We start from the raw sequence: 13,350 nt of genomic DNA on the forward strand, positions 1-13,350 counted from the left end.
TATTCCTGTTAATACCTATGGAAATTTTACAGCCTTGAAAATTCCTGGAATTTTGCAACTCTAGTCTCGGCACATTAGCGCAAACCTATAGTTTGTGCCAAATGGCACCACTTGGGATAATTTTCATGCCCTGAAAACTAAACGATTTAAAACAAACTGATATTAAATAATTCGCTTTTATTTTATGTGGCGTTTGGCATAACGTAACACAGAGCTTTTGGTTTGAATCTGCATTATATTTATGCATTTGGCAAACAATTTTATCCGAAGCAACTTACAGTGCTTCCTAAGGATCAAACCTATAATCTTTGCACTGCTAATGCAATGTTTTTCCAATTGAGCTACAGAAACAGCAATAGTGATGTGCTTATATTATATTACAAGCACCAGCTATAGAGGATGCAGAAGACATTAAATGCAATATCTGTATTTGAAGAGGTAAAATCCCAGTTATCCAATGAGCAAAGCTGGCATGCAGTTCTCATATTCTCTCCTCTCTCTGACAGGATACGCTCAGCCCTCGGGTTTTAATATCACGAAGGCACACTATTAAAGAGAAGACAGTTATTAATGAAAGAATTGAAATTGGCAGCCAACTACTCTGAACTGTCTGACCACCGAAGGTTAAGATACAATTGCGTCTAATTTTAGAAGACTTCACTGGCACCTCCGGAGGTAAAGAACTTCGTGTTTTTTATTCAGTGGAAGATGGACATTTTTATGAGACATTTTAAAGGGTGACCATATCTGTTACTCATAACGAAGTCGCTCACTATCTTTCATTTTAAACATATTTCAGGGTTTTACTGGCATAGGGAATCTTATACTCAATAGACACAATTTCCACCGGTCTCGGTTGAGACACGATAAATAAAGATTTTATTCTGTCCTGTCGGAGGTATAGAGACAAAACATAAACCCTGAAACTATTAAAGTGATGTTTAATTTTACTGCAAAATGCTGGGCTGCGATGATCAAAATGATTCATGTTCCTGTAGCTCCATAGGTAGAGCATTGCATAAACAGTGCCAAAGGTCATGGATTTGATCCCAGGAAAACACGTACAAATAAAATATATAGCTTGTAATGCACTGTAAGTTGCTTTGGATAAAAGCATCTGCCAAATGCATAAATGTATGTAAAGCAATGTAAATGTATGTAAAAACACTAAACACTAAACATACATCAAAGTTCGTAAAAGCAATTTAAAAACAGTACCAGGGCTTTCCGGTAGCCCTTTGGGCAGATACTCTTGAATTTTTGGTAGCCTAAAATTAATATAAGTAGCCGAATGAAAAATATATTTTATAATTTAGAATATTGCTAAATCTAAATCACGTTTAATTCAATTAAATTAAATTACATTTTATTTATATAGCGCTTTTCACAAAAGTCAATTGTTTCAAAGCAGCTTTACATAAATAGAAGAAGTGAAAAGCACAGAAAAACGACAGATAGCACAACAAAATACATGATAGCATAAGCAGTTTAAGCTTGCTGCGGGAAATTTCACTTGTTACGTAAGGATAATAATGACTGACAAGATGACGTTGGAGGAAATTGTGCGCAACAGGTCCAGAGCATCATGACAAATCAGTACTGCCGCTAACTGTACAGTTCGAGCGATCACGAACGGAAAGTGAAAGTAAACGCAAGCACGCATGCAAATGCGATTTCAATACTCGATGCCCGAGTTATAACTACCTAACCAAATCTGAGAGAAATATATTTTCCTCCATAAAATAAGTCCGATGGGCAGGGCAGAGATACATTTTGGTGGCCCGACAGGAATTCACAATAGCCCCAGGACGTTACTTGGGCTAGTGATTTTGCGAGTCCTGTGTGTTGCTCTCTTGACACTTCAACGTCATACGTCAATAAATCTGTGCAGCCCTGCATGTGAAAGTAGTACTTGAAGTATCGATCACTTTAAATCTTAACTAAAGACATTTCTCTTTAACAAATCATTCAGATAATTTGTCTGTAAATGTACTTATCCCGCAATAGTTAGCTTGTCCGGAACAAAGCATTCACATAACTCGTCTGGGTAATATACTTACACCGCAATAGTTAGCCTGTCTGGAACCGAGTTGATATTAACACACAATACTGTATGACACTTGCATTACATGCAAACGACCCCTACACTAATAGGATTTTGTTTGTATTTCCCTGTCTCGTCCTCGATCCCTATCCGCTCTTTTGGCTTACACTGTAATTTAACTGTTATAAAACTGTCATCTGTAAACACGATTTGCGGATTGATTTTTTTATTGACAGTGAAGGTGAAGACAATAACTCCCATCGTTCCACACTCTTTCACAGCGTCATCAAGCTACGCCCCTGTTGCTGTTTAGTGACCTCTAGTGGTGAAAATGACATATTGTGCCTTTAAGTTCAGCTACATAGCAGTTCAAACAGGAACTTTGTCTATTTTTCACTGGATGTATAGTGTAGATGTTTTCACAATATTTAGCGAATGCATGCTTTATAGCAGCCGTTAATAAAGATGTGTGAATGCAATAGGTCTCTTTATTCTTACTTAACCTCAGCGTCGATCTGTTTAGTGCAATGGCAGAAGTGCCCATAAAAATCACACTTATCAATATTTCCAATCCCCGTATTATTCTCTTCTCTGGACTTTTTTGCAAAATCAATGCGAGCCATTTCGGCCGTGTGCCATTTTATCAAAACTAATATTTCTCTCAGGTTCATCGAGCCCTGTGTATATTTAAAGTTTTTCTGCACTTGTGTTTGTCAGTCAGCAGGAGGAATGTAATCAACTCGGCTACCTGTGTTTTGACACGTCGTGATTTATACTCCGAGCTGTTTCTCGGGATTTTAACTCAAATAATTATTTCATATAGATTTTCAGTCAGAAGATTTGACGTGTGATTTTGCCCCATATTTATTAAAGGACGTCAATGAAGCAGGGCTATTTCCAGAAGGGTTCTTTTCTGTATGGGTTGACTAAGCATTTTATTTCTTTTTACAGTCCAAACATGATGACACCATCATCTCTAGTACAGGTATTTATAAACTGGGGTCCGGGGAACCCCAGAGGTCCTCCAGGGGTCCCCAGAAAATTTGAAGAGGAAGCAAGACCAAAAAAATGTGAAAAGTCAATTTGCTTTATAATATCACAATTACTATTTATCTAACACAGTTAAAATTTTTCTTTATAAAAAATATTAATATATATTTTAGGAAAGTGGTCCATCGCTAAAGGTTCATCACATGTGGGGGTCCCTGCCATCGAAAACCCTGCTCTAGTACACATTTATAAAAATAATTTAGGGATGGTAACTTAGTGGATCATGGAGATACTTGAACCCCCAACCAGGCTGGATCTTTAACCACTAAGTTATTCATAACCCCTATTTAGATTGTAAAAATAAATAACTATATTAAATCTCGGTTTGGTGTGGCTAAAGATCTTGTCTGTTAAATGTAGTGGGTTTAAACCTAAAGAGGAATGATTTAGTCGTTATTAGCAACATTAAAAATACTGCAGTATACTTTAGTATTTACTCTAGTAAACTACAGTAAAATACTATAGCGCTTTTTGAAACTTACCATAGTAAATATTCAAGTATACTACACTTACTACAGTTTATCAGCACATTATTAAAGTGCAGTATACCAAAGTATGTTTTCTTAGGATAAAAATGAATAATACCTTTAGCTTTCAAATAGACTTCTAGTGCTCACCTTAAAGTGCTGCAGCTGTTTGCTATGTTGTTGATCATCTGTGTCCTCACAGTGCTCTGCTTCAGGTCTAAGGTTTAGATTAAAGATGAAGAGCTCGGTTTCTCTCAGCCAACTCTTTAATTCCTTTATCCGGGTCTCCAGCTGGGTCACCATCCTGTTGGTTTCTGGAGACAGAAGATCGCGCTGACTCTGACGGCCCACACTGGGTGCCACATGTTCGGACAGGGTTTTCTGATCGGATGCAAACAGAGATGCCACACAAGCATGTGTAAATACTATACAAACACGACAGAACATCACTTAGCCATTAATCATAATTAATTTAACTGACTACATTTTTTAAGTAAAAACAAACTTATTTGAAAGTGTAATGTGGCCAAAGTATTAAATAGTAATGTAATTGTACATTAACTCTTTTCCGCTATTGACGAGTTATCTGTTTTAATATAATACATATTTATTTATTTCATTTTTTGTGTAATATTCAACTGTACCTGTCAAAATTATTTGGAACATCCGGGTTACATTATGTTACTAGTTTTGAGTGGTTGTTATCTGAAAGGATCGAACCTTGGAATTTTCGAGACTGGCCAATCAGGTTAAAACAGGGTTCCCACACCTAAGTTAACTTCAAATTCAAGGACCTTTCAAGGACTTTCCAGGTCCAATACCCTCAAATTCAAGGACTAAGTGTAGTAACATATTTCAAGTGAGAGCAAGGTTACATTGTGTGACCTTTTAAGATACATTGTTACAGTTCCCTGTCGAGGGAACTCGCGCTGCGTCACTGCAGTGACACTTTGGGGACGCCTCCAGTGGTAAGTGCGTCTGAATTTGTATATCAAATTTAACCAATGGTGAAGCTTAACGACAAAGACAGGGTGACGCGGGAGCCAGGAAGTATATCGCTATCTGAAATATTGCCAAAGATGGCGTAACAGGGACGCAGGAAGTATGGCAAGGGAGACGCAGCGTCTCGTTCCCTTCTCAGGGAACAACAGTTACATACATAACCCGAGACGTTTTCATGTGTCAAACACAACTATGTAAAAAAGCATTTTGGTATGAATCAACATTTGCATACAGAAGATATAAGCATTTAAAGCGAACAGTTTAGCACGTGTGCTTAAAAAGTCTAGAATTTTTATGATATCATCCTACACTACACAGGGAATAATATGGATTTGTTCCCCAGAAAACTTCTTGCATAAAATAGATTCAAGCACTTTCAATGACCTGTATCTATGTATGTATATTTTTAAAAACTTCCCAGGGCCTTGAATTTTTTTTCCCCATATACACAAACTTTCAAGGATTTCAAGGACTCGTGGGAACCCTGATTAAACTTTTGTGAAAATCATAAAAAATGCTGGCAAATAAAAAAACGCTGGCAGGGAAAGAGTTAAAGGCTGCCCCATTTCACATACTACAAGAATCAGAAATGCATACATTAAAAAAGAGGATAAACTTAATTGGTGGCCAGATTTATAATGGAAAAGAACAAATAAATCTTATTATTGAGTCTTGACTTGGATACAGCGTATCCAAACCACTGCTGCATGATTGAAGTCTCTGGTAGCTTCTGGTTAAAATCTCATCCCACAAAGTGACATTTTAGAGCAACATTCAAATGTTTGTTGAAAAGCAAACAATCAACCGCAAAAAACACCCCAATGATTTCAGAAATGGGCCCCGCTGAACAATTTTCCCTCCACAGACAGAAACTCATGCTGAGCGGTGGGTGTGTTTGTGTTTTCTCCACCTGCCTAGCAATCCCACTTTTGGAGACAGAGTGCAGGTTTGAACCTTGTATACCGAGACGACAATTGTTTGCGCAAAACACGCCATTATCCAATTAATACACACACCGTCTGCCTAATTGTCCTTCTTTTATTTGTGCCGCGTGTACGAAAGCTAGAATGCAAACAGATGTGATTATGATGCTGCTATGAAGTGGCTATTTCGGCACGCCGCTTCAATTAAGTTCTTCGGGTTTGGCCGCACCTAGGCATCAGACCTTTATTAACACATCTGTGTTTCTAGTCCTGTCAACACTGTGTTAAGAGAGGAGAATGGAGAGCTCTGCTCCATCACGAGAGATGGTTTTAGCTTTATGATGAAAATTTGTTTTTTGGCTGAAAACAAATTTTGAGGCTGTCCGGTAGGCGAAATCAGACTACATTGTCCTTTAATGAGATGTCAATGACTGGCGAATGTAAAAGGGCTTTTTTAAGACCAAAATGTACAAAATATTCATGCAGCATAGCTATACCTTGACTATGAAGGCTTTATTATGTTATATTTGCCTACTATAACTAAAAACACATTAAACATTTTCACTACTTATAAAAAAAATGCTTATGAAAATATTTTCATTGTAATGTAAAAAAATGCTATAGAAGTAAATAATGTAGAATACTCTCTCTCTCTCTTTCTCTCTCTCTCATTTTATGCCCCTATCCTTTCCACTCATTTGAATACAAATGATTTGATGAGCATCAATGGAATCCAGATTTAGTCGTTGTTTTCTCTGTGTAACAAATGTCTCTGTGTGAGGTGAAGTCGGTGCCCTTGGAGGGTCACGCAAAAAAACAGAAATTTATTGCCACTTTATTTTGTTCGGGAACAGTTTGCAATCATAAATTCTTCATAAGCAGAATACTTCAGAGAATGGTCTGTCTTCATAAATATATACGACAGAGGACATCAATTTCATTTAATTCACAATTTGTGTCAGCACAGCAGATGCCAATGGCTGACTTGATAGGCTTGTTTAATATGCAATTGAGACGGCACAATGCTGCGGTGCAGGAGCGGCGTCGCTCGGATTGAACTCTACGCACCGCTGACGGTTTATTCCTGTCGCACGCGGCCTAGAAAGACGCCACTCATCGCATATCGACACCGCACACACTTCTGTCAGTCAGAGGTGTCGCTGTAGCCGAGTGGCTTTATTCTGATTGGCTTAAATTAATGCTCGATTGTGATGGAACAAAGATACGAGTTGTTTGACACTTTGAAACTTTCTAAAAATTGTGATTTTAAACAAAGGCTGTAATGCAAATCATGAGGAGCAATGCAAACGCACACTTATGAGGCTGTGCATGTTTATTCTGTATTAGCCAAAATACATTTATTTCAGTGGTAACACTTCACAATAGTATTACAAGTTGTATACAAGTTGTATTTGTTAACATTATTAAATGCATTAGCCAACATATAAATTATTAATCTTTGTTAATGTTAGTAAATGCCAATGCAATGTTTATGTTAGTTTACTGTGCATGACCTATTTTTGATTTTAAAAATGAATTAGTAAATGCTGAAATTAATATAAAATGTATAATTGATGTAAAATTATATGCGAATATGCGCACACGGTCGAAAGCACAGCCTTGCAAAGTATAGTTTATTTGACTCGTACATGTACACAGACGTTCAATGCATGCATAAAATGAAATGCATGTCCTGGGCTACATACGACATTCTCCTGTACGCAAATACGCGACATACGCATTCAAAAGTATGCTACAAAAATCCGACCCGTGCATACTATTCAGATATCAAAATTTGCGTATCGCGCACTGTACGTGGCCCTTCGCGTTTACTTAAAAACAGGACTATATTTCTCACTTTAGTTTTTTATTTTAGTTAATATAGGGTGACCATACGTGCCATTCTTCCCAGATGTGTCCTGGCCAGGATTTCTGGTGCGTCTTCCGGAAGTCGTATTTGTCGACCACATTCATCATCAAGGTTCTCTAATTTCAGTTAAAAACATAAGACATACAATCGTAGTTTCATTCTTACCTTAAAATGTAATGGTTGCTTTTCTGAAATAAAACCTGAAATAATTAACCTCAATGACATATGCGGCTGACAAATACGACTTCCGGAAGATGCACCCGAAATCCTGGCCAGGACGCGTCCAGGAAGAATGGCAAAGTATGAATTAATTTGGATGTACTACATCCGCCATGTTGATATATTACGTGACATTCGTCGTCATAAACGCAAGTTAGTCGTTAACTGGAACAACGTTAAACTAGCGCAACGAGGAAATTTTTTATTAAAACATCGCATCTCCTTCTTCTTCTTTGTTGGATAACTTCTCTCCCAGGGGATCACGGCATAGTATAGGGTCCATAAAATGAACACTATGGGATCTTGCGAAGTAGTAGGGCATTCGGGTACTTTCGCCTACTGTTTTTGTAATACTATGAATTCGGACATACCACTCGGCTACTCATTTTATATAGTATGGAAGTAGGCGATTTCGGATGCAGCCATACTGTCACACTGATATAAAATGTACATTGAATGCAACTCACTTTTTAACTTTGGTCAAAAGCATCAGATAAATGCATAAATGTGTTTAATACTTAAAAATTGTAATTGCAAAGATATGTGGCTATGGTAGCACAGTAATCAAAAACACTGGAAAGAGATAAAATTTTAATCATAGTTCAAAAGAACCTATTTTATAACAACTGCCCCAAAATTATATACACTCACCTAAAGGATTATTAGGAACACCTGTTCAATTTCTCATTAATGCAATGGTGTAATGGTGTGGGGGATGTTTTCTTGGCAAACTTTAGGCCCCTTAGTGCCAATTGGGCATCGTTGAAATGCCACGGTCTACCTGAGCATTGTTTCTGACCATGTCCATCCCTTTATGACCACCATGTACCCATCCTCTGATGGCTACTTCCAGCAGGATAATGCACCATGTCACAAAGCATGTCACATGACAATGAGTTCACTGTGCTAAAATGGCCCCCACAGTCACCAGATCTCAACCCAATAGAGCATCTTTGGGATGTGGTGGAACGGGAGCTTCGTGCCAAGAAATGTGCATCCCACAAATCTCCATCAACTGCAAGATGCTATCCTATAAATATGGGCCAACATTTCTAAAGAATGCTTTTAGCACCTTGTTGAATCAATGCCACATAGAATTAAGGCAGTTCTGAAGGTGAAAGCGGGTCAAACACAGTATTAGTATGGTGTTCCTAATAATCCTTTAGGTGAGTGTATATGTATGTATTTACCCTGGAACTTTGTCCTTACAATCTCCAAGCCTCTTATTTCATCTCTCTCATTGTCTATTCTGTCTCTTTCTCCTCTGGATGCTTCCCTCCCTTACTCTCATCTCAGCAGGTGCTCTGGTTCAGTAAAAGATCTCTCAATGTGTGATGCTCACCTGTATCAGAGCCGCCCATTCAAGAAGCACTTTTTTTCAATAAAGAAATCATGACTGATGTGATGCTTTGAGACTCTTTTTACATTGCTTTTGCTAACAGGAGCCAATTGTTTTATAATCCCCTTGTTCTGAGATGTTGCAGCAGGCTCTGTTTGTTCATACAGTAGAGAGAAGTCAAACCTCACCTCCAGTTGATCCCATTTGCTCCTGAGGGCACTCAGTCTGTGGTCAAAGTCGGCTGGTAGCTCGACACCGCTCCTCTTCAGAGATTCAGACCAACCTAGAAGTTGTGTTTTCTTTGGAAGCCACATGGACATCTCCACACTGTTCCCCTGTCGGCACACAAACAGCCATCAAAGAGTCAGAAATACCCATTTAGCGCAACCAGGAGAACCAAGGAGGAATGGCAACTGGTTTTGCATCAAGAGGCAACCCAAACATTATTGTTTGTCATTTAGATGTATACAAACTGTTAACCCAGATGTGACCCACAGGTTTAAAGGAAACACCACCATTTTTCAATATTTTACTATGTTCTTACCCCAACTTAGATGAATTAATACATACCCATCTTTTTTCAATGCATGCACTTTTAATCTTTGTACAGCGCTTCTTGAATGTGTTAGCGTTTAGCATAGGTCCACTCATTCCTATGGCTCCAAACAAAAGTTTTATTTTGTGCCACCATACTTACTCGTGTAACTACTCATGTAACAGTCTTTAAACAGGGAAAACATGGAAGTGTTTAGTGGCTTCTTAATTCATCCCTGTTTGGATCCCAAGGAATGAATGGGGCTAGGCTAAATGCTAACACATTCACGAGGAGCTGTACAAAGATTAAGTGCACACATTGACTAAAGATAGCTATGTATTAATTTATCTAAGGTGAGGTAAGAACATAGTAAAATGTTGAAAAACGGTGGTGTTTTCCTTTAAGCTTAATACAAAAGTGAAAGTACATAACACAAAGTCAAATGTTTGAGGTAATTGACTTTAATCTCTATCTAAAACGGTACATTTGTTATCATTTTAAAGATGTGACATTTTCGTTCGAATGCTGGACCGGCATACAGTAAAAGATGAAACTGATGCTATTCGACACCTTTTTCGGGTTAATTTCTCTCTTTTCTCCATCTATCTCCCTCTCTCCCCATTTCATTTTCTGCATCAATAGCTACTTGATTCTAGTTTTCGGTTGTCATTTATCATTATGGCGGATGCGCATTTAAATATTTAAATGTGGTGTTTTTCCCCCTTTCCTCGCTGTCATGCGGCCAGCGTTCATTTTTCACTGTCGTTTGTTTTGATGGAGATGATATCACATCCTTTTAAATCATTCATCCTTTTCAGTTTTTAATAGTGGTCGCCAAACTAAAGACGCGCCTCTTTATAGTAAAGGAGATTACACAATTTGTTTGTTGACAGCAAATATTGATTTTAAGTCCACCCATTGGTTTAAAAAATGACATGTTATTGATAGAGAACGCAGAGAGAGAGAGAGAGAGAGAAAGATGGTCTGAGTAATTACTATTCTGCAATGACGAGAAGTTGAAACGCTAACCTGAGCTACGTGCACGGCTGACTTTCGGCCCTGGAGTAAAGTTCCTCGTCGCAACCCGGATAGGGTGATTTACAAAGCTAACCCTAGGAGATAGCCTGATGCAGTAAAAACTTCACAGTCAACTGTGTAATTGTCGATGAGGGAAAACATATTTCAGGGCCAAAGGATGCCACGGAGGTGCAGGTGTGACGGAAATACATGATTCTGGCATTGCTCCGTTAACCTTGAGGAAAAGAGCTAACCGAGGCTACGTGAAAACTTCCAAGACCAAGGTGTTTTTTTTTAAAAGCCGTTTATCCGTGTGCAACAGCACACGCTTGCACTCGTGCAGAAAACGACAGTATTTGTAAAACTCAAAAACATTTTCTAGAGATAAATGCTGGTTCTGGCTGTGCACAACTGTAATCTGATGTTACTATATGGTTGCTATATTGTATTTTTAAGCTGTCATAGATGATTCCTTACTGGTCAAAGACAAAAAAGCCCACCACAAATGATATTTAGGTTAAAAACACTAAAATCTTTGGAGTAATCTGGTTACCCATTCTCCACACACTCCTTGAGGTCCTAAAAAACCAAGCAGCTTTACTAACAGTCCTTTTAATACTATGACACCTTTAATAATTGCAATAGCGGAAAAAATGAAAAGATGAAATATCAACAAGCTCTTGTAACTTTAATTTATTTCACATATTAATGAACGCCAGTCTGAAAATGTCAGCAAAAACCCAGTTACACATGAGCACACTTAATGCGGTTTCTCAGATTCATCTTATCCATTAAATTAAAAGTTTGTTCAGGCTCTGTAACTTGTTGAGACAACAGAAGTCAAACTCCAGGAACTGAGGTGGAGATGAGGTGTATTTAAATCATTTTATGCAAACGCTCACACGTCAGGTGCGACAAAATGAGAATTCTCGGGACGCTGGCAGACTCCCGACGGGCCCTCATCTCCGCGACGGATTCGACGCTGTCTCTAAATCAAAAAGAAAGTAATAACGTCTTTCTTATGCCCTGAAAGTGAATCTGCACAGGGCGAAAAAAACTCAATCTCGGCACTCTCCGATTATTCGCCGAAGCGGGCGCATTAGATGTTTTGCACAAAGGAAAGGGAATCCGTTTTCTGAATATGCATCAGTCACATGAAAATCTACACTGGGAGCTGATGAGTTACAAATTGTCTCAGAGGTACAAAATATGAAATTTGATATGCTTTCATGATACAGCGCTGAATGAAGCTGGGAAAACTGATAATTACTTAATCAGTTTCAGGCCTTTTCATATCTTGCCAGCATCCTTGATGTCTGTAATTTGCTCCAGACAGAAAGCAGGGCGGGGAGGAGGAGAGGAAGCGGCGAGAGGGAAAGAAGCCGGGGTAGAAGAGACCCATTGATGGAAACTCGGTGCAGCTGAGGAGGCCGAGCCAAACTCTCAAAGATGTGTGAGCGCCGGGCTTGAAAGACCAGGAAGTAAAAAGCTACATATTTACTTTTAAAGGGGGGAAACGTAAAGCCTCCATTTGGACGCGATTCCTTACTGTTTATGCAAAATAGACGGCTTTTTTCCCTCTTCGTGAAAAATCACTTTGCAATGAAAGAGGGGTGGCCGGGGGGGTTCTGTTCAAACCGGCCTCAAACAAAAGTCCTTGAAACACTGTTAATTGTCACCATGGCGACCGGAAGAATAAGCCATTTTACAGCTGGTATAGAACGCTCGTATTGAGTCGAGAGCTTTTGGTTTTTCACCGTGCTCTCTTCTCTCTGTTTAAGAACAAGGTGGGCAGTCACCGTGGGGTCGGAGAGGAACCCAGGAGAGTTTCCACCGGCCTTTCCAGACCTCGGCTGGCATGAGGAGCTTTCCTCGGGGATGGGGGACAAAATACACTTTGCATTGTCAAAATGCAATGACTGGCAACAAATTGCACGGACAATGCTATCGTTCACGACGACAAGAAAAGGTTGAGCGAAGAAAGAGAGATGCCACCGTCTCGCAAGATGTTAGCCCATGGGACTCTGGGAATGCGTTCGCTCTCGCTGTTATAATAGCTAGCAATCTGCAAAACAATATGGAGCGCAGAGGAATTCGGGATTGTCATTTGAATCTGGTCAGATTTCTAAAGTGATAATGAGAAAGTCAGGAGGAACAATGAACAAAAAAATCTGGTCTGATGGAGAGACAGAAGATTTATTAGGTAAAAAAGCTCTTATGGGCACTTTATAGAGTGATTATTTTAATTTTGGTGAAGAGTCGTTTTTCACTCCTCAAAGAGGAAAATGAAGCCCATTTTTAGGACCATTAAAAAATTGGTATAATTTCGAATCATTTATATCATCAAACTACGAGCAACGTTTTCCCTCTGGTAGTTTATGATGTGTTGTTCTTTTTCAGCCTCCCCTTCTGCCCCTTCACAAGTCTTGGTAGTGACCCCCATAGGAAGCCCATGCCTAATGCCATTGAATGCCGAACAAAGGCACTATTTATCCGGGGCCCGGGGTCTGGAGCTCAGCTGTGAGTTCGGGGAGGAGGGGTTCTCATGGAAAGATACTCAAAGCCTATCTCTCCGCTGACCCTCTCTATACCGAGTGTGGCATTTTTCTTCAGCAGACAAACACAGGAATAATGCAATCGGCCAAGAACTTGGAGCTTTAATAGAGAAGAGAGGCCTAAGATCGGTTCAGCTCGGCCAGGCTGCGATATAAAGAGACGGTGCCAGGAATCACAGTGGTAGTGCTGCTTGCAATAAGGAAAAACTTTATGGCCCAAAAGGTTTCTATTTTATAGCTCCGGATACTTGAAACATAAATGAAATCTTATTTACTGTAGGTATCAACTTTGTTATATAATTTGTGCTAAGTCTCCAATTGCAGAAAGA

The 13,350-nt window shown here is 39.1% G+C and overlaps 1 protein-coding gene across 1 annotated transcript in view; it reads right to left on the minus strand.

Annotated features, from left to right (window-relative positions):
- The window catches only part of akap6 (A kinase (PRKA) anchor protein 6), a 157,913-nt gene that overhangs the window by 21,033 nt on the left and 123,530 nt on the right, over positions 1 to 13,350 (minus strand). The window contains exons 10-11 of the mRNA XM_065253813.1: positions 9,103 to 9,249; positions 3,712 to 3,942 (exon numbers count right to left, since the gene is read on the minus strand). Coding sequence (XP_065109885.1) covers positions 3,712 to 3,942; positions 9,103 to 9,249 — 378 coding nt within the window. The remainder of the gene's footprint in view (positions 1 to 3,711; positions 3,943 to 9,102; positions 9,250 to 13,350) is intronic.

This window comes from Paramisgurnus dabryanus, chromosome 17 (genome assembly GCF_030506205.2).
Source record: "Paramisgurnus dabryanus chromosome 17, PD_genome_1.1, whole genome shotgun sequence".
Classification (NCBI taxonomy): Eukaryota; Metazoa; Chordata; class Actinopteri; order Cypriniformes; family Cobitidae; genus Paramisgurnus; species Paramisgurnus dabryanus.